Source organism: Sinohyriopsis cumingii, chromosome 6, assembly GCF_028554795.1.
Source record: "Sinohyriopsis cumingii isolate HCF-2022 chromosome 6, ASM2855479v2, whole genome shotgun sequence".
NCBI lineage: Eukaryota > Metazoa > Mollusca > Bivalvia > Unionida > Unionidae > Sinohyriopsis > Sinohyriopsis cumingii.
In genome coordinates, this window is record NC_142966.1 from 137660523 (window position 1) to 137687032 (window position 26510).

Here is a 26510-nt window from a genome sequence, read left to right on the forward strand (position 1 = left end):
ATCAGGTGCCTCATTAATGTTCAGTGAGTTGAATGACTGGGTGAAGTAAAACCCACTATGTTTCACATTTACTGTGGATTTGGATGCAGATAGGCACAATGGTTTTCAAATACCTATTTACAACAGTTATAAAGTAATACAAAGCAATTTAAAAACCTTAATAGACACCCTTTATAACACTCATCTATGTGTAACAAGTGATTTACTTGCCAAATATCATCCAATTATGTGTCTCAATTGCAGTTTTAGTTGATACAAAAAGTGTGAGTGGACAGACAGGAACAAACAGAATGAAAACAGAGTGACAGTAAACTAAAAAGTAGCATTACGTCATAGTCCTGGCTTCTTCAATAAAACTTTCTTCGGACATAGTGTTTTCCTTGGTCATTTTTACTGCAACGACTCGACTCTTCCATGTCCCCTTATGTACAGTCTATAACAAAAGTACAGAGAAAAATCAATGTTTATTAAGTGAATGAGAATTCTGTGGAATACTAAAGTTTCAACTCTCTCTGATGCACAAATTTAAAAGGAAAACATACTAATCAAAGGGTGATGTTGTTGTTGTTGTTGTTGTGGGGTTTAACGCCATTTTTCAGCACACAATAGGCTATGTATTGCGGCCAGTATTAATGGTGGAGGAAGAACCCGGGAAAACCCCGTGAAGAACCACCGACCACGAGAAGCTACTGGCAAGCTTTCTCACATAACCACATTGGCCGAATCCTAGACTCGAACCCACGCAGACAGGGGTGAGATGGCAGTGATCCATAATGGAGAGTGCTTTAGACCACTCGGCCACTCAGGGCCCCCAATCAAAGGGTGAAGAAATTGCCATTTGAAACTGACTTTTTTATCATTTATCGGGAAATATTAGATGTCTTGGGGAAGGCCATTTGAAACTATCTTTTTAATAATAGATATCAGATGTCTTGGGGAATGCAAAGACTTTAGTACAAAGCCACTTCCAGAAAGTGATGCCTATATCCTGCTATCCAGTTGTGATGATAAACAAGCTACCATTGCCCAAATTATTTCAGGTTGATAAACATTCATTTCAACATTTTCTTGCGTTCACTGACAAATATTGGCAATGGACTGGACCAAAGTTATCACAGCTTACCAATGGTTAGCTCCCTTGCAATAATGAAAATGGTGCTCACTAGTAAAAATGAATCTCTTTACCAACATGAGCACATTTGGATATAAAATAGAGACTGCTATAAATGATTGACGATACAAAAATGGGAGTTAACTGTAAAAGATTGATGACATGACAAAGGAAGTTAGCTGTAAAGGATTGATGACACAACAAAGGGAGTTAACTGCAAAGGATTGATGACATGACAATGGGAGTTCTTCAGGGGTAGGGTGGCAATAAAGCTTCATCTGGGGTAGGGTTGAAATAAAGTTTCATTAGTTTTGTTCAAGATTCACAATATGTAATACACTAATAGCTGAAAATAGAAATATAGTGGCAGAGTGTTAGGCTCACAATCCAAGGCTTTTGGGTTTGATACTAGCCATGGCCAGCCTAGACTGCCACAATATACATTTGGGAAAGGCAGTTATCTCTGCATGATATAGACAAATAAAGTGCTAAAAGTGCTTTAGAAAAACAACTGTCCAACCAAATCACATCACTCAAGCACAGTGACCTAGTTTGAGCATGGATGCCTCATTCTTCTTGTTGCAGATCCACAACAATTTTCATGTGCTTGAGACAAAGATAATGAGAGTACAATGAATGGATAGCTGAAAATACAAAAGATCATTTCAGCATCAAAAGTAGGTACCATTGACCTATACCAGAGTTACTCTCCTTTCAGATGCATCCTTATACCAATTCTCACAGTCAGTGATACTGTGGGTATAACAAACAAATGAATGAACCCACAAGCAAACAGGATAAACACTATATTCATTTGCAACTTTATAGTTGCACATTTACTGTGAGAGAATAGCCATAATGAGGGTTTATTTGCATCATTTTCATTTATAACTAACTAGATGTCAGAATAACTCTTCTGATGAAAACCCCATGTCAAAATGACTTTTCATTTAAGAGTTGAAATAACAAGATTTTCAAGAAGAGCACCATCATGTTCATACTGAATGTCAAATATGCCTCAGTTTAATTTAGTTTAGTGGAGTTCATGCCATTTTTTCAGCACATGAGAGGCCATACATGACAGTAAGTATATCTGGTGGAAGAAGAAACACTGACCAACATGAAGCTACTGGCAAGCTTTCTCATATACTTACACTGGTCGAGTTAAAACTCAAACTCATGCAGACAGATGTGAGATGTTGGAGTTATCTGTCCTTAGACTGCTTGGCCATCTGGCACCCTTTTAATTTAGAACTAAAAATACATTATATGAGGTCTTCCAATGAAAACCCCATCTTGATATAACGCTCTGCTTTAAAGCAGTGACAATAAGATTTTCAAGATGGCTCCCATGGTGGCCATACTGGATATCCAATACATACCATTTCCAGTTAGGTCCAGATAGACATGGCCATCCTGGATATCAGATACATACAATTTCCAGTTAGACATGGCCATACTGGATATCTGATACATACCATTTCCAGTTAGGACCAGACAGACATGGCCATCCTGGATATCCAATACATACCATTTCCAGTTAGGACCAGATAGACATAGCCATCCTGGATATAACATACATACTATTTCCAGTGAGGACCAGATAGACATGGCCAAACTTGATGTGGTCTATGTTCTAAATGGCTTGATACTTGCAAAGTCTACCTGTATTTATATTCTAAATGGCTAGATACTTGCATCAAAGTTTACCCATATTTATGTTCTAAATGGCTTGATACTTACATCATCTACCTGTATTTATGTTCTAAATGGCTTGATATTTACATCTACCTGTATCTATGCTCTAAATGAAATGATACATCGAAGTTTACCTGTATTTATGTTCTAAATGGCTTGATACTTACATCAAAGTCTACCTGTATTTATGTTCTAAATGGCTTGATACTTACATCTACCTGTATCTATGTTCTAAATGGCTTGATACTTACATCAAAGTCTACCTGTATTTATGTTCAAAATGGCTTGATACTTACACCAAAGCAGCCAGCTCCAAGCATTTCAAAAATTTCTAATTCATCACGATTAATCTCCCATTTACCTGAAAAATTGTAAAGACAAAAGGCTAGACTAGGTGGTATAATCACAAACTTAAAAAGTTTGAAAAAAAGTGTTTAGACTGGCAAAGTTTTGTGCTTATTTATCCAATTCCTTATCTGATATAACAATGAAGCAGTCATTTCTACTGGTTTCTGACAACGTGGGAGATTTCCAGTTCTCTCATTCTTGGAAGTGAGAGGGGGAAATTTCAATTTTTTTTTAAGGCACAAATCATTGTTTCCACATAAGAACAGTATAAACTAAGCACTTACCACTTGCATTTCAACTAACATGTGCAATGAATAAAGATAAAACCTACCACTGTTTATCCCTATTATCAGCACAATGGCAGCGTTCATGCATTATTACAATGACATTACAGAATACGAACTAAAATTCCATGTAACAATAGCACCGGTCTTTGAATAATGAAAACTAGATTTCTGCCATTTACAACCTCTTAAAATGCTTTTCAAACGTATATAATCAATGATATCATCTTATTGCTAAAAAGCAAAATCTAAGTTAAATAAGCATTTGAGTTTGGTGATTTATATAGAATCCAAGCACCTACATGATCTGATTGAGACAATTAACATTAACGAAGGCTACAGATTTTGTACAGATCACAGAAATTTTTGTGTAGCAGTCATTTACTTGTACAGAATGGAGGTGGGATTCATTCAGTTTAGTAGGAATTTGCATTATCATGCATCCTGGAGAAAACATTGAAGGTATAACCAACTGTACTATGACCAAGTAAATTACCATTGGACAACTCAACATTTAATGGATATGTGGGATAATTAGAACACAACCAATTTGATAGGTAAGGAAAATCCTAGGTACATCTTAAAATTTCAGTAAACCTTAGGGGATACTAAAATGAGATGGAACAATGAGATTTACAAAAATGTGTACATTTTACAAAATTAAAAAATGTACAAAAAAGTTATAATTATAAAATTAACAGAACTGGCTAAATCTGTAAAAATGTAAACAAGGATTGGAGTTTGAGTTCTCCATAGCCCCATTTTTGTTTTAAAAAATCCAAAACAATGGAAAAAAATTTCAGCAGTAAATTGCAAAAACGTATATTTCTGCAAGACTTTTAAATTTTTTTAGCTTAAGGTCCAGTTATACTGGGATTCGTGCTTGTATCTGCACCATAATCAACCCAAAAATCTCTGTAAAATCTAACCAAAGTGATAACAAAACACATGGTCACAGTGTAGTTTCTAAAGTCAATTGCTCAAATTAGAACCAGACAGGCATGTGTAGATATGATCGCCAAAAAATGATTGTGCAGGATAAGGAAATCCTACCCAAGGGTCAGATTTTGTCAGCAGGAAAGGTGTTTCTGTCGATAAATTATGAACCAAATGGTGGGATTTTATTGTTATTTATAAACAAATATATCTTTTTTAATCCTTCAAGTACTGAATTATGCTGTTTAGATTAAAATGTATAATTTATCAAGTCAGAAGTATGCAATCATTGTTATGGATATCCTCAGTGTCGCAGGTAAATATGCAATCATTGTTATGGATATCCTCAGTGTTGCAGGTAAGTATGCAATCATTGTTATGGATATCCTCAGTGTCACAGGTTAATATGCAGTCAATATTATGGATCTTCTCTGTGTTACAGGTAAGTATGTAGTCAATGTTATGGATCTTCTCTGTGTCACAGGAAAGTATGCAGTCAATGTTATGGATCTTTACTGTGTCACAGTAAAGTATAAAATCAATGTCTTGGATGTTCTCTGTGTCACAGGTAAGTATGCAGTCTATGTTATGGATCTTCTCTGTGTCACAGGTAAGAATGGAGTCAATGTTATGGATCTTCTCTGTGTCAAAGGTAAGTATGCAGTCAATGTTATGGATATTCTCTGTCAATAGCAAATATCCAATGTTAAGGATCCTCTGTGTCACAGGTAAGTATGGAGTCAATGTTATAGATCTTCTCTGTGTCACAGGTCACACCAATGTTTGTATGTGTGTGTGATTTGGATTTTTAATGTAACTTTAAGAATTTTTCAGTCATATCTCTACAATGTCTGCAGTGTGGCAGTTTATAGTGTTGTCTAGCACTGGGGCATAATGCTGCAGACATGTAGCATCATGTCCCACCCAGTAACATTATCCAGACACCAGGCCGACCAGTCCTAACACTAACCTCTTAATGCTGAACGCCAAGCGAGGCAACTGTAGGTACCATATTTACAAATCTTTGGTATCACTCGGCCAGGATTTGAACCCATTACCTCCCGCATCTGAGGCAGATGCTCTAACCACCTGGCCACCGGAGCAGTCCCAATATTTGTAAATATTTGGAATTGACAAGTGTTGATCTGCAAATCAGGTGACTATACAAATTTGAGCAAAGCTTCTATTAATGAACTAGACTGCCAGCTTCTCAAAGCCATATAATTCATATATGAATGCTAAAATAATGAAATAACATGCACACCTAGACAAGTAAACTCACAATCATTTAAAGATGCTATGCTCTCAAGACTCAGGTCTAATTCGACTGCTCTGTGATAGTACACCCACCACAATAATGTTCACAGTATCAATCCATGCAAAAAATGTGTTAGTAAAAATTATTTGCTTCATAAAAACAGTAACTAATTAAACAAACAACATCATTTAAAGTAAGTGATGAAGGAGAAAAGTGTGTACAAGTTATTTTGTTCCAAATTATTAAAGAATTCTGGAACATCTTTTTATAAATGTTGTAGTAATGTGGCTTATTTGACTGCATATGTTATTCATGCAAATTGACAATTTCTCCATCAGATACATAATAAAAGAAAATCTCTGTTCTTTGAGCAGACATAAAGAAATGTATTTCAAGTGGAAACATTTCATATTGTCAACTGGACAAAGATATGTTTTCATTTCACTCATGGAATGTTTCATACTGTCATTGAGGAAAAGTAATGTTTCCACTTCACTCATGGAAATGTTTCATATTGTCACTCAGGCAAAGTCATGTTTCCATTTCACTCATGAAAATGTTTCATACTGTCATTCAGGAAAAGTCATGATTCCACTCCAATAATAGAAATGTTTGATATGTCACTCAGACAAAGCCATGTTTCCATTTCATTCATGGAAATGTTTCATAGTGTCCTTCAAAGTCATTTTTCCACTTCATTCATGGAAACTTTCATATTGTCAATCAGGCAAAATCATGTTTTCAATTCACTTGCGGAAATGTTTCAGACTGTCAATCAAGTCATGTTTCCACTTCACTTGTAAAACAGAACCTTACATCTACTCAAAAATAAAAATGTCCACTATTTACCAATTTGAGTTTCATTTTTTGGGAGCATGAAGCAAATTCATAATAAGAAACAAGCTGGATGATCCACATTCAACTATTCATCATGCTGTATTGTATAGGAAAACAAAATAAGGTACCCATGTCTAGTTTACCCTCATCTACATCTGAGATTTAAATAACCAGATGGGGAAAACTTACTGCTTCCAAAGCCAGCAGTGACAGGAGCATTCTTGTTCCTTATTGGTGGATTCCTGAGTCGAGTTGCGATGCCTCCTGAGTTGTGCTTGTGGTAGTACACCAGTTCTGGGATGGTAGCAAATTGATGCTTCTCAGCTAGATAGAACTTGTCATCAGATGACTTCTTGATGTGATAATGCCGCACCATACCTCCCCTGGTATTGTTGAAAAAATAACGTGTTAACTATCCCGATTTTGAATTCAAATTTTCCCTACACTGCCTAACTAACTAGTAGGGTATATCTTAAATTAAATTTTAGTGGCTATTTTACAGACAAAATGCATGTCTGTTTTCTTGTTTTGAAGTGCTACCTTAATAAAAGTGTGCAACTTAATAGGTCAATGGCTATGGAAATTTTTAGTGCATACTGGCCATTTTACAGTCAGGATACCTGCTAAGTTTAAGCAAGGTGTTATGATTCTCATCATGAAAAATTACACTTAAAAGTTATAGGATATGGACATTTTTGAGAGACATATGGTATGGTATGGTATGGTATGGTATGGTACGGTATGGTATGTATGTATATATGTTATGTATATATGTATGTATGTATGTATCTAATGTATGTATGTGTGTATGTATGTATGTATGTGTTTGTATGCATTTTTAGCTACTATTCCATCCATAGCATAATCAAAAGTATACAAAATGTAATGGTGTTGACAACTACACCAGGTCTAATTAATCAAGACTCAAGTTTACAAAACTCATTTTTAAAGCCCAAGATTTTGTATGACAGCGAGGTTGCTATGCCAACAAGGTGGCAACTATCCTGTCATAGATGTCAACATACATTCAGGTTATCAGGGATCGTCCTGGGCTTCGCCAATGTTGCAAATTGCGATTTTTTTTCCTTATTGGCGACAAAAATATCCCATCTGGCGATTTTTTTGGCGACATACTTTTTGGTTATTTAATTTGTACATACAATCATGGATCTAGACTGGATAAATTAAAATGGAGAGCGAAAGGAAGCCACAAACATGACTAAGCAATGCACTGGAATCAATCTGTTACACAAACGATCCTTTGTTCTTATTGACAACCCCATCTTTACAGTGCATTGTTACATCATAATCTGCTTATGCTGACATCTGGGCTGAGTACTGTATGCTGCGATACAGTCAATCATGCTACCGCACTATACCTACAACTGACCGACTTCTGAAGACGTGAATAGAACAGATACAATTAATTGTATGGCTAATCCTTCTGTTTTTTTATACATATACCAATACAATAGTTTTGCTGAACCTTCATAGAAAACTGATAACCTCTGAAGTACCGACTACTGTGTATAAATACAAAGCAAATGGAAAAAATCTCAATCACAATTATATCTGTCGCCAGTGCAGCATTTTACTCATTGATCTTTTCCTTTTGCCATCAGTCCCGTGTTATGGCTGCAGAGACTTAAACTCCGCAACAAGAAATAGCAAAAAATTAATAATAATTATTTATTTCTCAAAATACAGGAGTGAAAGAATCCCTAAATTGGGTGTGAATTTATGCTTATCGAGTCTCAGATACGGCCAATGTGGGTATGTGAGAAAGCTTGCCAGTAGCTTCTCAAGGGTTGGTGGTTCTTTCCTGGGTTTTCCCGGGTTCTTCGTCCACCATTAATACCGGCCGCTATGTATAGCCTATTGTGTGCTGAAAAATGGCATTAAAACCTACAATAACAAAAAGAACAAGTTCAATACCACATGTACTTATAGCTCAATACTACTGTACTGACACCTCAATACTACTGTATTGATACCTCAATACTACTATACTGATACCTCAATAATACTGTATTGATACCTCAATACTACTGTACTCATATACCTCAATACTACTGTACTCATATACCTCAGTACTACTGTACTGATACCTCAATAATACTGTATTGATACCTCAATACTACTGTACTCGTATACCTCAATACTACTGTACTGATACCTCAATAATACTGTATTGATACCTCAATACTACTGTACTCGTATACCTCAATACTACTGTACTGATACCTCAATACTACACCTTGGCATATTAACCCTAACTACACCTTGGCATATTGAGCAGATATTTCTGTGATAAGGAACAAAATTAAGTTGTACAAATCTGAACACTGTTCCTATGTGATCGAGACAAGGGGAGAACACAACTTGAGTGAACTCATAAATAAGCAATTTTCCACTGCCAGTCCATGTTCTACAAATACATTTCACTCAAATAAACATGCAACGGCTTCTCTCTGGTACGTAGGAATACTTTCGATGTTAAACTTACAATGCATCATTTTGAAGTCAACTGCCTCCACTAGTCTTAGCTGATAGACAATGCACTGCTGTTACACGCCATTGGTGAGTTGGCATTACATACTAAGGGGAGGCAACTCATGAAATCCAATATATGTTGCTAGGACAAAGCACTAAAATATAGGGTTATCATACTGGAATCTTGGCTTGTGAAGATGACATATATTAAGCTCATACACTTATGTTACTACAACAGTCCACTGAGATGTTACTGATGTCAACATGAATTCACCTCATATACTAATGTTACTACAACAGTCCACTGAGATGTTACTGATGTCAACATGAATTCATCTCATACAATTATGTTACAACAACAGACCACTGACATGTTACTGATGTCAACATAGATTCATCTCATACAAATATGTTAATACAACAGACCACTGAGACTTACTGATGTCAACATGAATTCATATCATATACTAATGTTACTATAACAGTCCACTGAGATTTACTAATGTCAACATGAATTCATCTCATACACTTGTTACTACAACAGTCCATTGAGAGTTACTGATGTCAACATTAATTCATTTCACACAATTATGTTACAACAACAGACCTCTGAGATTTACTGATATCAACATAAATTCATCTCATACAAATATGTTAATACAACAGTCCACTGAGACTTACTGATGTCAACATGAATTCATATCATATACTAATGTTACTATAACAGTCTACTGAGATTTACTAATGTCAACATGAATTCATCTCATACACTTATGTTACTACAACAGTCCACTGAGATTTACTGATGTCAACATGAATTCATTTCATACAATTATGTTACAACAACAGACCACTGAGATTTACTGATGTCAACATAAATTCATCTCATACAAATATGTTAATACAACAGTCCACTGAGATTTACTGATGTCAACATGAATTCATATCATATACTAATGTTACTATAACAGTCCACTGAGAGTTACTAATGTCAACATGAATTCGTCTCATACACTTATGTTTCTAAAACAGTCCACTGAGATTTACTGATGTCAACATGAATTCATTTCATATAATTATGTTACAACAACAGACCACTGAGATTTACTGATGTCAACATAAATTCATCTCATACAAATATGTTAATACAACAGTCCACTGAGATTTACTGATGTCAACATGAATTCATATCATATACTAATGTTACTATAACAGTCCACTGAGAGTTACTAATGTCAACATGAATTCGTCTCATACACTTATGTTTCTAAAACAGTCCACTGAGATTTACTGATGTCAACATGAATTCATTTCATATAATTATGTTACAACAACAGACCACTGAGATTTACTGATGTCAACATAAATTCATCTCATACAAATATGTTAATACAACAGTCCACTGAGATTTACTGATGTCAACATGAATTCATATCATATACTAATGTTACTATAACAGTCCACTGAGAGTTACTAATGTCAACATGAATTCGTCTCATACACTTATGTTTCTACAACAGTCCACTGAGATTTACTGATGTCAACATGAATTCATTTCATATAATTATGTTACAACAACAGACCACTGAGATTTACTGATGTCAACATAAATTCATCTCATACAAATATGTTAATACAACAGTCCACTGAGATTTACTGATGTCAACATGAATTCATATCATATACTAATGTTACTATAACAGTCCACTGAGATTTACTGATGTGAACATGAATTGATCTCATACACTTATGTTAATACAACAGTTCACTGAGACTTACTGATGTTAACATGAATTCATCTCATACACTTATGTTAATACAACAGTTCACTGACTTACTGTTGTCAACATGAATTCACCTCATACACTTGTTACTACAACAGTCCACTGAGAGTTACTGATGTCAACATGAATTCATTTCATACAATTATGTTACTACAATAGTCCACTGAGATTTACTGTTGTCAACACGCATTCAACTCATACAATTATGTTACTACAACAGTCCACTGAGATTTACTGTTGTCAACATGAATTCATCTCATAAACAGTCCACTGAGATTTACTGATGTCAACATAAATTCATCTCATACAAATATGTTACTACTACAGTCCTCTGAGATTTACTGATGTCAACATGAATTCATCTCATACAATTATGTTACTGAACAGTCCACTGAGATGTGCTGAACACGCATTCAACTCATACACTTATGTTACTACAACAGTCCACTGAGATTTACTGATGTCAACATATATTCAGCTCATAAACTTGTGTTACTACAACAGTCCAAGGAAACTAACTGATGTCAACATCTATTCATCTCATACAAATATGTTAATACAACAGTCCTCTGAGATTTACTGATGACAACATGAATTCATCTCATACACTTATGTTAATACAACAGTTCATTGAGATTTACGGATGTTCACATGCAATCAACTCATACCACTGTACTATTTCAACAATCTCTGGGATCTGAGCCTGAATGCTGGGAACAAATGGTCTAAAGTTTCACTATATTTGACCAGGCTTGGTACACTGTTACAGTCAATGATGTTAAGTTAGGATCATTGAACTCAATCAACTACAATGACTAACAAACACTGCACTGCATATAACAAACCTATAGCCCCTTCCCCTCCACCACCCACTTCCCTGACAGTCACCCAATACAAATTATGAACAATCTGACACACACATGACAGTTTTCTGCTATGACTGCATATATAAAGTTTGGATTAGATCTATCTGAAATGTCATTCTAAATGCAGTTATATATTTGACCCCTGATCCCTCTACCAGAGATACCCTTCCCACAGATCAACACCAGAGATTCCCCTCTCACAGATGTTCAGCACCAGAGACACACCTACCACAGATGCTCAAGATAGGCTCCAAAAGACAAAAGGTATCACAATATTTATTCCCCAAGTATTTTAAACAAAAGTCCAAAGGGACAGATGCTCAACACAGAGGCTCCAAAAGACAAAAGGTATCTCAATATCAGTATTCCCCAAGTGTTTTAAACAAGAGTCCATAGTGACAGATGCTCAACACAGAGGCTCCAACAGACAGAAGGTATCTCAATATCAATATTCAACAAGTGTTTTAAACAAGAGTCCATAGGGACAGATGCTCAACACAGAGGCTCCAACAGACAGAAAGTATCTCAATATCAGTATTCAACAAGTGTTTCAAACAAGAGTCCATAGGGACAGATGCTCAACACAGAGGCTCCAACAGACAGAAGGTATCACAATATTACCCAAGTTTTTAAACAAGAGTCCAAAGGGGCAGATGCTCTGCTGTCTGCAAAAAGAATATCCAAGAATACAAGACGATATATTCTTGCCTGAAGACATCTCTGATATTCTCCAGTTATAAGATTTTCTAACTGGCTACCATCAAACCATTCTGGATGTAAGATTACCAGTATTTGCATTTAGGACAACTTGATGTCATTAAAAGACTTTTCGTGAAAACCATGATAATATGACCATCCATTCCTGAGAATTGGTGACAATATTTTAGTATGTTCACTGTGGCAGCCATATATGAGCTCTGATCAGTACCAAAATTCATTCAGGACCTACTAGCTACTCTATGCTGATATGACGGCAAGTCAATGGAACACCTTTCTTTTCCCAGTTATAAATATATGTGGCCTTAGATATTTTATTCACATTTCTTTTTCTTCTCCACTCTCTCTCTCTCCAAAATATGAACAAATCATAAATAATATCTGCCTACAGTAGTGATAACACGATTTTCTGCTGATATGACTTTCCATTTAGGAGTAGCAGTTACAAGATTTTTAAGATGGCTGCCAAAGTGGTCATACTGATTTGTCAGACTGACCATTTTCATTCTGTACTAACTGGACATCATAATAAGTCTCCTGACGAAAACCCAGTATTGATATGATTTTGTTTATTAGGAACAGCAATAATATTTTCAAGATGAACACAGCACAACTTTTTTAAAACTAGGCAGTTTTCTGGTCAAAAACCCATGCAGATAAAACTTACCATTCTGAATGAGTAGCAACAAAAAGATTTTCAAGATTGCTTCTGTAGTGACCATGTTGTTGTTGTTGTTGTAGGGTTTAACACCATTTTTCAGCACACGATAGGCTATACATGGCGGCCAGTATTAGCGGTGGAGGAAGAACCTGGAAAACCCCCAGAAAGAACCACTGACCCACAAGAATGCTACTGGCAAGCTTTCTCACATACCCACATTGGCTGAATCCGAGACTCGAACCCACGCAGACAGAGGTGAGATGGCAGTGATCCGTAACAGAGAGCGCTTTAGACCACTCGGGACCCACTGTAGTGACCATACTGGATGTCCTGCTTTCATCATACTCATCTATAACCAACTAGACATCATGATAAGTGTTTTTGTGACACTGATATTTTCACTCTTTCAACAACAGGATTTTCAAGATGGCCGCTCCTTGTGGCCATACTGGATGTCTACTGAACACTGTTTCTTCATTTTGGACCAACTAGAGCTTCGGATGAATGCATGTGTAAGTTTGATGGCAATCCTCCTAGTAGTTTAGAAGGAAAAGCTATAACAAACTTGTACTAATGAACGGACAGACAAAATGAACAACAGGCCATCCCATAACTCTCCTCCTCATCTACAACTGGTAGACCTAAACATCATGCACATAACAAACTTCATAGATTCATCACAAACTCAACTTTCATCCAAAAATATAATTAGCGCTGATAATATCATCTTCAATGAGCAAAAAATGAAAGTCCACCACAGAGACTGAAGGATAAACTTCAGATCAGCTAGTTATCATAAATGACAATAATTATTATTGATATGATCAATTTCACAGTAATTATAATACTACTTTTGTAGGCAGAACAAAGTAAATATTTTATCTCCACCAAAATTATTCTTTATTACAAATGCATGTACACCTCTCCCTCGATAACTATAGCACAACAGGGTCCACAAACATAGACCACACTATAAGGGAGGCACGAGATACCGAAGGACCTCCAAAAATTGAAGAAAAAAATCACTTTGACACCGAGAAAACTTGGGGGGGGGGCGCGGCGTTAGGGAACTGCGCTGTTTAATGACTAAATCCTCATTTTACAATCACTTCGATAATAATTTTTAATAATGCGCTTTTTCTAATGAAGTTTTTCGTTATAATGTTTAAATAACATTTTTTTCTCTCAAAATATCCAACATATGAAAGATCGTTCCAACTGGTCTGAACAACCATCACATGTATGAGAAAAATCTGTATTACATCACTGCTTTTTGTTTTCTTGACGAGTCTGGTTCCCGTATTGGTATTTAATAGTATCTTGTCAAATCGGTAGTCCACAATTTGCAATTTGCAAACTAGACTAACTGTTATACACCACCAAAGAAGATTCCTTTTTTCTCTCAAAAACACGTGACATTTATTTCATGACATGTCTATGTCGAAACTGAATTTTTTATTGTTCAATTAGTACAATGTTAATGTCGTGATTTCCTTGGAAGTAATAATGAAATTTCTTATCATCCCTGAGGATATCTCTAAATGCCAGATCAAGAATTCTCTGAAACTCGCTTGCCCACAATGGTCCATATCTGTGAAATCAAGCTCTTTATTTTACAAAGTATTCATTTCACTCGGCTGCCTTGTTTTCTTTGATCACAGTTATGACAGAGTCAGTTAATTTAAGGTAGTTTCTGTTACATACACAATAACATTTATTACAGTGTTCGACTGATCAAATGAAGTGAGTTCACCCAACATATGACCGAGGCCGCTAGATTTTAAGTTTTTGTGCCTTTTAACTTTTCTTTTATTCCACCTTCTTTTTTTTAGTCAAAAGACATAATTAATGTGATAATATAAAGGAGGCCAGCTTTTAATTCAGTACAACAATACAACAAATACTTTCGCAGGTCAGTTATCAAAACACGGTCGGCACTTAATTAGGTTCTAAGAGAAATGCTTGCGGACATAGTTGTTATGGTAGATTGACGCATTTTACGTTTAATTACAAGAGGACACATTGCACTTATGACGATTACACGTAAAAGGAACTAAAAGATGGAACTAGAACACAAATTTCAATTGATAAAAAATATTATTTAATTTGTATTTATTTATTAAAGTACTGCCTCCACTTGGCGTAAGTGACATTTTCATTGATAGAAATTTCCTTACATATCATTAATTGCGGTGTACTAGGAATGTCGTTTGGAAAGAAAATGTAAAAAATTGTATGAGTTATTTTTAAATTTGATATTTCATAGTGTTGATTAAAATTTCCAGGTCCTATCTATTGTTTTCAATGATAAAACGAGCGTTACATCAAAGTTTCCGTTACCAATTTTGATCGCGATTTTCTTCAAGTTCAACAATAGGGACAACTTTTTTGGGTATTTTGGGGTTTAAAAATGGGATCCACACCTGACACCATGTTATAAGCGGGTTCGCGAGTTATCAGGGTGCAAGTTATTGAGGGAGTGGTGTACTTCACTAAAATCTTTACCCTATGTTTTCAGATGGCAAAATATAATTTTCTTTTTGAATGTCCTAAAACTCATGGAAAATGAAATTAATTTCAAAGAAAACAATCTGAAAACTTAGGATTCGGTTAGGTAGGGGCCAGATCAATCTATGTTTTTTTCCTCAAAGTGTTTGCAGTGCAGAAGAGAATTGACATCTTAATATCCCTCCAAGCCAATAAAAAATGTGTCAAAAATGACGGATAATGCAATTTATTTGTGGTCAATATGTGTTAAAAATTACAGATAATGCAATATATTTAAGGTAATTTTGTGTCAAAATGACAGATAATGCTGTAATTTCTGTCAAAAATGACAGATATTGCAGTATATTTATGGTAAATGTGTGTCACAAATGACAGACAATGCAACATATTGATGGTAAATGTGTCAAAACTGACAGACAATGCAATATATCTGAAGATAAAATGTGCATAAAAAATAACGGACAATGCAGTACATTTATGGGTAAAGCTTCCAAATAATTTCAACTCTCTGACTACAATCACTTACCCTTCACCACAGAATATGGATATAGTGTACATGCCCGGTGTGCTAGAGTCCCTCACCATGAAGCAGCCATCTTTCCCATCAGCTTTTAAAGTTGCCTCACTCCTCTCTCTAGTTACACCCTTATAGTACCACCTAGAACCATCATCAGTTATAAGTCATATTTAATTTACCTGTATTTATTAATAAGCAGATATCCCATTTACTCACTTATAAGTAAGGTCCAAATGCCAACAACACAGGCTCTTGATCTGCCAGCATGTCGTGTACAAACAGATCAGGGTCTATGTTGTTTACTATACTGAATACGCCTAAAAAACTGCACAGACCAATATCTGCCAATCACATCATGCAACAACAGATCTGGAACTCTGAAGTACGTAGCTCGACTGGACTTCTAAGTGAGTAAATATGATAGTTTGTTAAAGAAATAACTGTACAAAATTGAAATATGTACATTGCATGCTTATTTTCTATCAATGGTGAAACTATATATAGATTAAAAAAGTGAACAGTATGCACCCTTTTGTTTAAATTTAGCATAATCCAAGTGTGTGTGTGATTTGGATTTTTATAGTAGCTATAATAACAATTTTTCAGTCATATTGCCACAATGCCTGCAGTGTGACAGTTTATAGTGATGTCTAGCACCAGGGCATCATGCCGCAGACATGTAGCATCATGTCCCACCCATTCACATTATCCTGACACCAGGTCAACCAATCCTAACACTAGCCTATTAATGCCAAGTGCCAAGTGAGGTAGCTGCAAGTAACATTTTTATAAGTCTCTGGTATGACTGCTGGAGTTCAAACCAGCGACCTGCTGCATCCAAGGCAGAAAAACTAACCATTACACCACCGGAATGGTCCATAATGTGAGAAACAAATTATCACCAGTCATCAAAAATGAGAAAAATATTTCAAAGAACGCTGTCTAGTCATAACACATATTTAGATGAAATTTCATCAAAATCTATTCTTTTAAGCTTTCAAAGTTTTGGGGTAGACTAATAAAGTTTTACAGCTCAATGGGCTTCAACATAATATGATAACAGTCTAAAATACAAAAACAATGTATCAGATTTTGATTTTAAGCTGATGTGTCATATATTCACACACACGAGGTCACACTTTTCTATGCATACATTCTAGACTGCATACACTAAAAATGTTTTGTCCTGTGTCACATAATAACTAAGTAGATCAATGAGTATGGCCATATGATATTTCTTACTGCAAAATTTAAAAATTTGCATCACTCTGCAGTAATGCTGCAAGTTTTTAAAGTTCTCATATACAGAGGCATGTAAAAAGTAACACAGGGATATGGTATACAATGACTCTCTAAGACATTGGGAAACCTGGGTCCATATTAAACCATGTAACCCCATCTCAGACATTTTCTACCCCACTGAGATGAACGATTTTGCCAACTGGATACCTATAATCAGTTTTAAATCAAGTGGATTAAGTTTTTGTGGTTGTTGAGTATTTTCATCATTCCAGAATTAGTCTTTTAAGATGGCTTTGATTAAACAAACTTTTCCTTTGATGAGACTGGTTTGCACATGAATGCATTCCCTCTTTGCTGGGTCCAGTCAGTTTTCTCAAAGCTTGCATCAGTAATGATGAATGCATTCCCTCTTTGCTGGGTCCAGTTTTTTTTCTCAAAGCTTGCATCAGTAATGATGAATGCATTCCCTCTTTGCTGGGTCCAGTTTTTTTTCTCAAAGCTTGCATTAGTGATGATGAATGCATTCCCTCTTTACTGGGTCCAGTCAATTTTCTCAAAGCATGAATTAGTAATGGTGAACGCATTCCCTCTCTGCTGGATCCAGTCAGTTTTCTCAAAGCTTACATTAGTAATGATGAATGCATTTCCTCTTTGCTGTGTCCAGTCAGTTTTCTCAAAGATTGCATCAGTAATGATGAATGTATTACCTCTTTGCTGGGTCCAGTCAAGTTTATCATAATACATTACATTAGTAATGGAAAATGCAAGTGTCAACCATTGATAAAAGTGAGGTGATGAATGTAAGGTGACTTCTAACCTGCTGAACCAAACCCTTACATTTCAGAATAAGATGTTTCACTGACCTAGAGAACTTGGAGATGGACCCATACATTTTTTAAAAACAAAGTGTCAATTGGTGGAAACATTTTTGGTGGACACTGACAAAATCATCCTTAAAACCATCCCTAAATACATTTACCATGTTGTTCTGTCAAAATACAAGCATATGAAAGATAGTGGAGTTACTCAAGCCCTTCATACTCATTCTAATGTTTGTTTTGCCGACTTTAATAATACTTTAATACTACTATAATGGTGCTTAATGTACCTTAATGGTGCTTTATTGGCACTTTAATGGTGTTTAATGTACTTTAATGGTACATTAATGGTGCTTAATGTACATTAATGGTGCTGTAATGTACTTTAATGGTGCTTTAATGTACTTTAATGGTACTTTAATGGTGCTTTAATGGTACTTTTAATACATTACTGGCTATATCAGGCTAAGGAAATAAGACCTAATCACCTTTCCATAGTACACACTATTTTAGCTTAATTGGGCTGACCTGGATTGGTACTGAAATAGCAATCCTTGAATTATAAGTCTAATGCGCTAACAACTGAGATACCTTGGCTCCCTGTACTGAAACTGAATTTCTTCAACTAAGTTAGCAAAATAAAGACTGGTAACCAGACTAAAACAGGGTAAAAATCAACATTAACAGACCCAGCAGGTCAAAATGATCAGGACTGAGTGAATATTTTTAAACAAAACAATAAAACAAGGACTGGAGAAAACACATTTTGTTTTGGCATTGGTAATTCTAAACGTTTCCCATTTCATTAAGAATAAGAAAAATAGAAACATAAAAAAAAAAAATGCAATGCTAAATTCCAATGCAACTTGCCATGTTCTTACATCCCAATCATTATTTTTACATCACATGGATGCAAAGTGTTACCTTTTAAAATCCAAATTCATATATTTTATGTCCACAATGTAAGATAAGATTTTGTGTTGACACAATCTCATATATATATATATATATATATATATATATATACACAAGATTGTGTCAATACAAAATATATATATAAAAATTATATACACACATATACATACATATATATATAAATGCAATAAACTGACAATGAACAGTGCAAACCTAGTATCTAACTAGCCTCAGCACATTTGACTCTTTAATGAGTCTTTTTCATAGGCAAATACAAAACATAAACAAGACAAACAAATAATTTGTTTGTCTCGTCTATGTTTTGTATTTGTCTTTGAAAAAACTCATTAAAGAGTCAAAAGTGCTGAGGCTAGTTAGATACTAGTTTTGCACTGTTTGTTGTCAGTGTATTGCATTTATCTTAATCAATCTCTGACACACATGATCCCTTGCTGGATCCAGTACACTTGAAAGGATTGTTATTTGCATTCACCATATGATTTGTAATCTTTATATATATATATATATATATATATATAAACCATACTTGTAATTACATGCAAATTTCACCAAAGTAATACTGTGATCCAGAAAATAAATCACAATACTTACTCATAACTTTCAAGGTCAAATTTCTTTTTCACATAATTGGATGGAACATAACCTTTATCCCTGAAAGATAAAGGTTCATATCATGTAATACAACATTTTAATTAGCACCATTTCACATTAATTGGTAGAAAAGGGTGAAAGGAATAGAGGAGAAGGAGGGCTGGAAATACATGTCAAACCCATAATGGAAGAATTGCTTTATAACATGTGACCTTGACTCAAATGTCAAAAGGCTGAGCAAGCATGTAGAATGAATTGTCTTGGCTTTATTATTATTCATCCTAGGTGTGAACAAGATTCATCATGAACCACATGAAATACAAACAAATGATACTAGAACCAGTTGGGTGCATCACAAAGTACATTTTGCTTGGCAAAAATTAAATGACCAACCAGACCATGGGATGAATCTACACATAAAATGTAATGGCAATCCTTCAAGTAGTTTACAAGGAGCACCAATAGCAATACTTGTGCTAACAGATGGATGCATGGATGACAGACAACAATGAAAGACCATCTCATCAACAGAGCTAAAAACCAGTATCATGTTATCCAGTAAATAAAAACCACATGTTTGACTGTAAACTGGGCAGTACTGTGTTGTCCAGTCAATAAAAGCCATATGTTTCACTGTAAATAGGGCAGCACTGTGTTGTTCAGTCAAACAAAACCATACATATTTGACTATAAAATGGGCAGCACTGTGTTGTCCAGTCAAAAAAACACATATTTCACTGTAAACTGGGCAGCACTGTGTTGTCCAGCCAATAAAACAGAAACATCCATATTGCAATCCTCACCAAAAAATTGTCATGGTCACTGAAAAATATGTATGTAAGAGTTACAGCATGTGTGTCTTAAAAACAAGATTTTCAATGATATAGAGGAAAAAAAGCAGAGAATTTTTTTACCAACACTATACATGTCTTTGCATACTGACTGCATCTATATAAATCACAAACAGTCCTGCTCTGAACTGATGTAAAACTGTCCTTGTTTAAAAATCAAATCTGAATTTCCACAGCAGTTTTCTATTTTCAAACCCACATAAATATATCAACACATGCATGCATGCTCACAAACACACGCCAGAGGTCAAACAAATTTGTAACTGTTGTCAGACATTGTTCGATTAAGAGCAGATGTAGTCAATCTTGCAAAGTTTAATCTCTACCTCTCCTCCATCTTCTCCAGTCCCATCAACTTACTTTGGAAAGTTAACTCCAATATATTGCCACATTTGGTCTTTTATTCAGTTTTCAAGTTATTATATGGCTACAGAATTACCAATATGCAAGAGGCCAGATGACATTGTAATTTTAAGTAGACTACTGGCCCATTATAACAGCTGGAAACTCGCTCAACAAAACCATTTAAATTGAAGGGGTCAAAGAGTTCTCTTGTCTTTTCAAAGTTGATTTCAACTATTTGCTTGAATCCCTCTTTACCCATGAAACTGAATGATATACTCCCAGGTCTGGTCAGGGCAGGATAGTTCTCTTACAGAGGTCACTTTATATTGTAGACAAAAGCCCTGAGGCAAATCAACCAATGTTGCAATGTACATTGAACACTTATGATGATGTCAAATGCAAGATAGTTTCAGTAAATCAATTATTTTATGAAAATTGATTATGGAGTTCTAAGCAGACACTTCTATTTTCCGATATGAAAATTATAGTGTTGGTCGAAACATAAGGCTTTTTTAACAGGTCTGGTATATATAACAAATTCTTGAGTACTATATAACATACATGGATTTATACATACACACATACATACATATATACATAAACTGATACTGAATTTTATTTTGTGAAAATTATGCACAAGATTTTACCACAGAAGACTATAGCATCAAAACTAAGGACAATTTAACGTTTTAAATTTTACTTGTTTCCACTGCTTCATCTGCATGATCTATTTTATATGTTCTTCACTCTCAAAATTCCTAATAATATCAACTTGATAAAGACATTCACGAAATTCTCAATGTGTCAAATTAGTAAATACATTCTGAGAATTTCCTAATGTATCTACTTGTTAAGTATATTTTGTAATATTTCTAATGTGTCAATGTGATAGATATGTTCAAGAAAATCCTAATTTGTCAATTTGGTATGTATATTTTGAAAAATTCAGAATGTGTCAATGTGGTAAGCATATTCTGAGAAATTACCAATGTGTCTATTTGGTAAATATATTCTGAGAAATTTTAAAAAAGTTTTCTGTGTTTCTTCAGCATGGTAATTAGATTGCCAAATTACACCTAAACATACTATGTTTATTTTGCTGACTTCTTTGAAAAAGCAATCTTAAACTCATGTACGATCCATCTTCTCATTCCCAGTCAATTAAACCGATACAGAATACACTTCGACAGGCAATCATAGTAGTTTATAATAGTCTATTGACCTAGTAAATTAACAGAAGCTGGTCACTGCTGTGCGCAGTATGGTGATCTTGCCAATTTTGTCTCAACTTTTTTTACATCTATAAGTGTTGGGATACTGAATATTCTATAATTATTAAATGCACACGAATCTTCGGACATGAAAAATATAATTATTTTTTTCATGTTCCAAGACTTACAGCAAATATGGTAGATGTAATTAATCTAGACATAAAAAAATACAAACAATCATCATTGCCAGTCAGTTTTAGCAATCACAAAATTCTCTTACAGTCTTTGTACAAAATCATTAATTAAAAAGAAACATTTCCTCTATGAAACGGTAAGACTGAAAGAGCTGGACTATTCTGTATGGTCAGATGCAGTATTTTTACTACTGAAGGAAACAGCTTGAGAAATTGAAATTCCTCTGGAGTTACTCCTGATGTGTTAATTTATAAATGTTTGTAAACACTTGAAAAAATGCTTTAATTAACAACTGTACATGATAAAACTCATGACTATTAAAAAAAGGCATGAAGCATGAAAAGATTTTATTTAAAACACAAACATGGAAGAAATGCATTAACAGTATATGACGTAAAAATGAATGATATATGATAAACAATAATACTCTAGCTAGAATGAAGGTTAACTGAAGGTTAAAGGCAAACTTAATACTAATGAAATGGATTTTCTTACATAGGGGAAGGAAAGAGGATCACTTGTAGGAAGGAGCCCTATTTGTAACAAAGGTATTGATACAAAGACTTCAATTCAATAATGAAATTTGTCATTCAATCTTTTTGCAAGTTTATTCTATTTTAAATAAAAATAAAAATGAGCAGAACAGAAACCAACAAAGATTTAAGATGTTTTAGTGATGTGGAGAGAGGCAGAGGGGTGGGCTCCTGATCAGCTAAAAGACTATAAAAAAAAACCTTGAGAGTATAGAGAAGGACACTAAGGCAGGGTGGAACGCCATTATTTCCATGAAGCCAGATCAATTACGAATGGTAAACACTGTGATTATAAATGGTGAGTCTGAGCTAACATTCAAATGCAGGGTTGCATCTAGGATTTGATAAATGTGGGTACTTGCCCCCACTGAACCTGAAAAAAAAAAGGGGGGGAGGCAACATAGCCATAAGGCGGGCCTTCCAGTACGGTGTTAAAAAAACCTCAATGTATTCAAAAAGAGCAATAGCAAGTATAATAAGTGCATTAAATGCATTTCATATCTTCTATATATTATAGTATAACATTTAAAACTGAAATCAAAGTCTTATGTTTACTAATAGCATTCTATCTACACACTAACCATTAAAGAATCAAACCATAGACTGCAAATAGTGTTACTCCTCTGGCCAATCTTAAACAAAAGTGACATGTACTTCTTGCATGTCACATGCTCAAATCTGATTGGTCAAAAATCCATACTAAGAAAGATCAGAAGAGCACATATTTTCCTTTCATGGATGACAAAAAATAATTTTGAAGGAAATGTGCAAAGCTCAAAATTAATTAGGGAAAGTATATATACAGTTTTTATTACTGTTAACTCTTAACTGAAACATATATACATCTGCATCCAGACAGACTGTAATTGTGACTGCATTATTCTGCAAATATGATCACTATTTCCTAAATAGCCTCCTGTCCTTCCTCATCCTCCACTCTACCAATGCCTTGCTACGGTTGAAGTCTCTCAGAGGAGGTCCTTCAGTTGAAATCATGAGTCTGTTAAGAACCTTTCTTCTAGACAGCTTCTTCCTGCAGTTTTCGTACAATTTTGATTACTGAATCCTCTCTCACAGTCAGTGGTTTGGTAAGGCATAACCATGGCCACTAATGCTAATTGAAGAAGATTTGGAAATGTGTCTGCATGATATTGATGTACAATCTGCTAGAGTCCGCACGTTTTGCCTCTAGGGTACATTTCTCTTTTAATGATTGTCTTAGCAAGAGACCACTCTGTCAGAACATGTTTTGGGTCACACAAAGGTGGACTGATAGCTTCTTTTGATTTCTTCTCCTGACCAAAATAATCACAGAGAATTTCATAACCATACATTTCTTGTTCTTCAGAAGATAGGAATGTCAAGTTACGTAGACCAAGAATCTCAAATGCTGTTGCCATCTGTGTGCTGCTCTTTGGAAATCTTGCAGCCATCTCCACCTGCAAATTTGTAACAAACTTGTGGCAAAGGTTAGACACATCACCTGAAACTTTTTTCAATGTGCTCCTGTGTAACTTGAGTTCAACACCATTGTAAGTGATTCTAGTTTTGTCTCCATCCTCAGATGATTTAAATTTTTCAGACATGCAGGTCTGGTGATAGGATTTTTCTGTGTCTGCTTTCTGTAAGTTAGAATTCAAAATATCAAGTGCTGGTGAGAGAGCTGCTATATCCAAGTCAGATTTCTGTAAAAGCATATTTAGCTGTGCTAAGCGAGGTACGATATCCATCATAATATTCAGGCATGCCACAAATCTGTAGTCTATGAGTTTATTCAACAAGTCTTGACACTTGTCTTGTTATTCTTTTTGAAATAATTCACGAGAGCCCCCAGCTGTGACAAATTGCAAATAGTGCATCATAAAATGCCAGCCATCTTATTTCATGCACCTCTCTGACTTTCAGTTGAGGACTGTCCAGAATTTTCTGGATTTTCTTCAATTCATCTGTTCTGTTGGCAGATTTATACAGGTCTTTTGCTGTGCCTTCAAAGGTTTCCTTGAGGTACGGAATGTTTTTCGATGCCTGAGAGGTACACAAATTCAATCTATGAGCCATACAATGAATGCTGATCAAGTGAGGGGTTTTCTCTTGGATCCATGTTGCTACATCACTTTTGCTACCTGTCATCACTGATGCCCCATCACTGCCAAAACCATCAATTTTTTCAAGAGGAATCTATTTTTTTCCCAAGAACTGGACAACTTCTTTGAAAAGAACTTCAGCAGTGTGCGATTGGCCTTCCACTGACACATTACCAAGAAAATGAGTTGTAGAAACAAACATGGTTGGTTCAATGTTTCTGGCATAAATTACCAGCTTCTTGGTATTTGAAATGTCTTTACTCTCATCAATTAAGATGCTAATGAATGGACTACATTGTACTTTCTGCACTGACTCAGATTCTATCACTGTTGCTATGCAATCCTGGAAAAAAAATAAAGCTTGATGATAAATCAAAGTATAAAAGTATTTTATTATTATCATTATTATTATTATTTTAGTATTATTAAAGTATTTGTGAAATGTAAAACAAATGTATTTTTTTTAAAACCCAAAGTAAAATGACCAAAATCAGATGCAAATTGTGCAAGAACCTTAACCTAAGACCATGGAGTGTCAAAGGATGTTGCCTTGTGATAATTCGGTCATTTTAAGAAATCCCATCAAGGTGTTTAAATGCTAAAATAATATGGCACTACAGTCTCTCTCTCTCTGTTAATTAAAGTCATTCAATTATAGTAATGAAGGAAGTGATTATGCCTGTCTGTGTACACGATGATATTAAAAACAAAAAACAGTGATATTATACACATCATTGATGGGTCCCTACATGTGCACAGTTGTGATATAAGCAGACCAGGGTCAACGTCATTTGCTGCAACGATCATCAGAGCAAATAATAATAACTTATTTATTAAAGCATTATATATGTTTCCACCGGTGGAATTTGTCTGACTACTGTAAGGTATCGTGATGTTGACAGCAACTCCTTACCTGTTCAGCAAATTATTCAAACAACAGTGACTGTATCATTTCAAACACATGAAAACTCGTTACAGTGATACTTTAATGTGGCCTGTCTAGACAGCAAAGAATTTCAGGACAACAAAAAACACAAAAAACATGTACCAATAATCCAGATTAAATATAAAAGATAAATGTTATCCACCATTAAAAACAGACAGGAAGTTATGACAATGAGCTAACGAATGCAATTTCATTGGCCGATCATGAGGCTAGGTGCTATTTTTAGTAACACAGTGATCCCCCAAGATATGCACTGAACAGAACCTAACTGATCATGTTTTGGTTGCTTGTTAGTATACACCATTTTTCAATCTAAATTTCAATAGAAAAAAATGAAAATAAAACAAAAAAACTTACCTGAAATTCCTCTACAGAAGCCATTGACAAATATGTTGCATTTCCTCCTACTCGCATGTTGCCAACACCCAGAAAGTCCACAAAATCCAACAGTGAGCCATATTTTAGAGAAGCAATATTCTCCTTCGCCAAGTAATAGGCAACTGACATAGCATGAATAACTGATTCAGATTTCTTGCTGATAGCTGCCATGCATGTAGTTTTAAGATTTACACTTACTTTCAAATCCTGAATCACCTGTTTGTGAGCACAGGTCCTCGACGCAAGATTGATGTTGAGAAGAATTAAAAAAAACAATATTCTGAAGGAAAAAATCATAGAGTGACAAAAATACCTTAGATTAGCCCCATGACCCGTTCTAATATAGGACTGACCTGTTCTGA

At 35.0% G+C, this 26510-nt stretch overlaps 1 protein-coding gene across 2 annotated transcripts in view; it reads right to left on the reverse strand.

Annotated features, from left to right (window-relative positions):
• LOC149798080 (tyrosine-protein kinase Tec-like) overlaps positions 1 to 26510 on the reverse strand; it is a 115056-nt gene that overhangs the window by 35403 nt on the left and 53143 nt on the right. For both annotated transcript variants that reach the window (XM_089963164.1, XM_089963163.1), the window contains exons 8-12: positions 19606 to 19665; positions 16028 to 16159; positions 6662 to 6855; positions 3106 to 3170; positions 330 to 433 (exon numbers count right to left, since the gene is read on the reverse strand). In XM_089963164.1, the coding sequence (XP_089819290.1) occupies positions 330 to 433; positions 3106 to 3170; positions 6662 to 6855; positions 16028 to 16159; positions 19606 to 19665 (555 nt within the window). The remainder of the gene's footprint in view (positions 1 to 329; positions 434 to 3105; positions 3171 to 6661; positions 6856 to 16027; positions 16160 to 19605; positions 19666 to 26510) is intronic.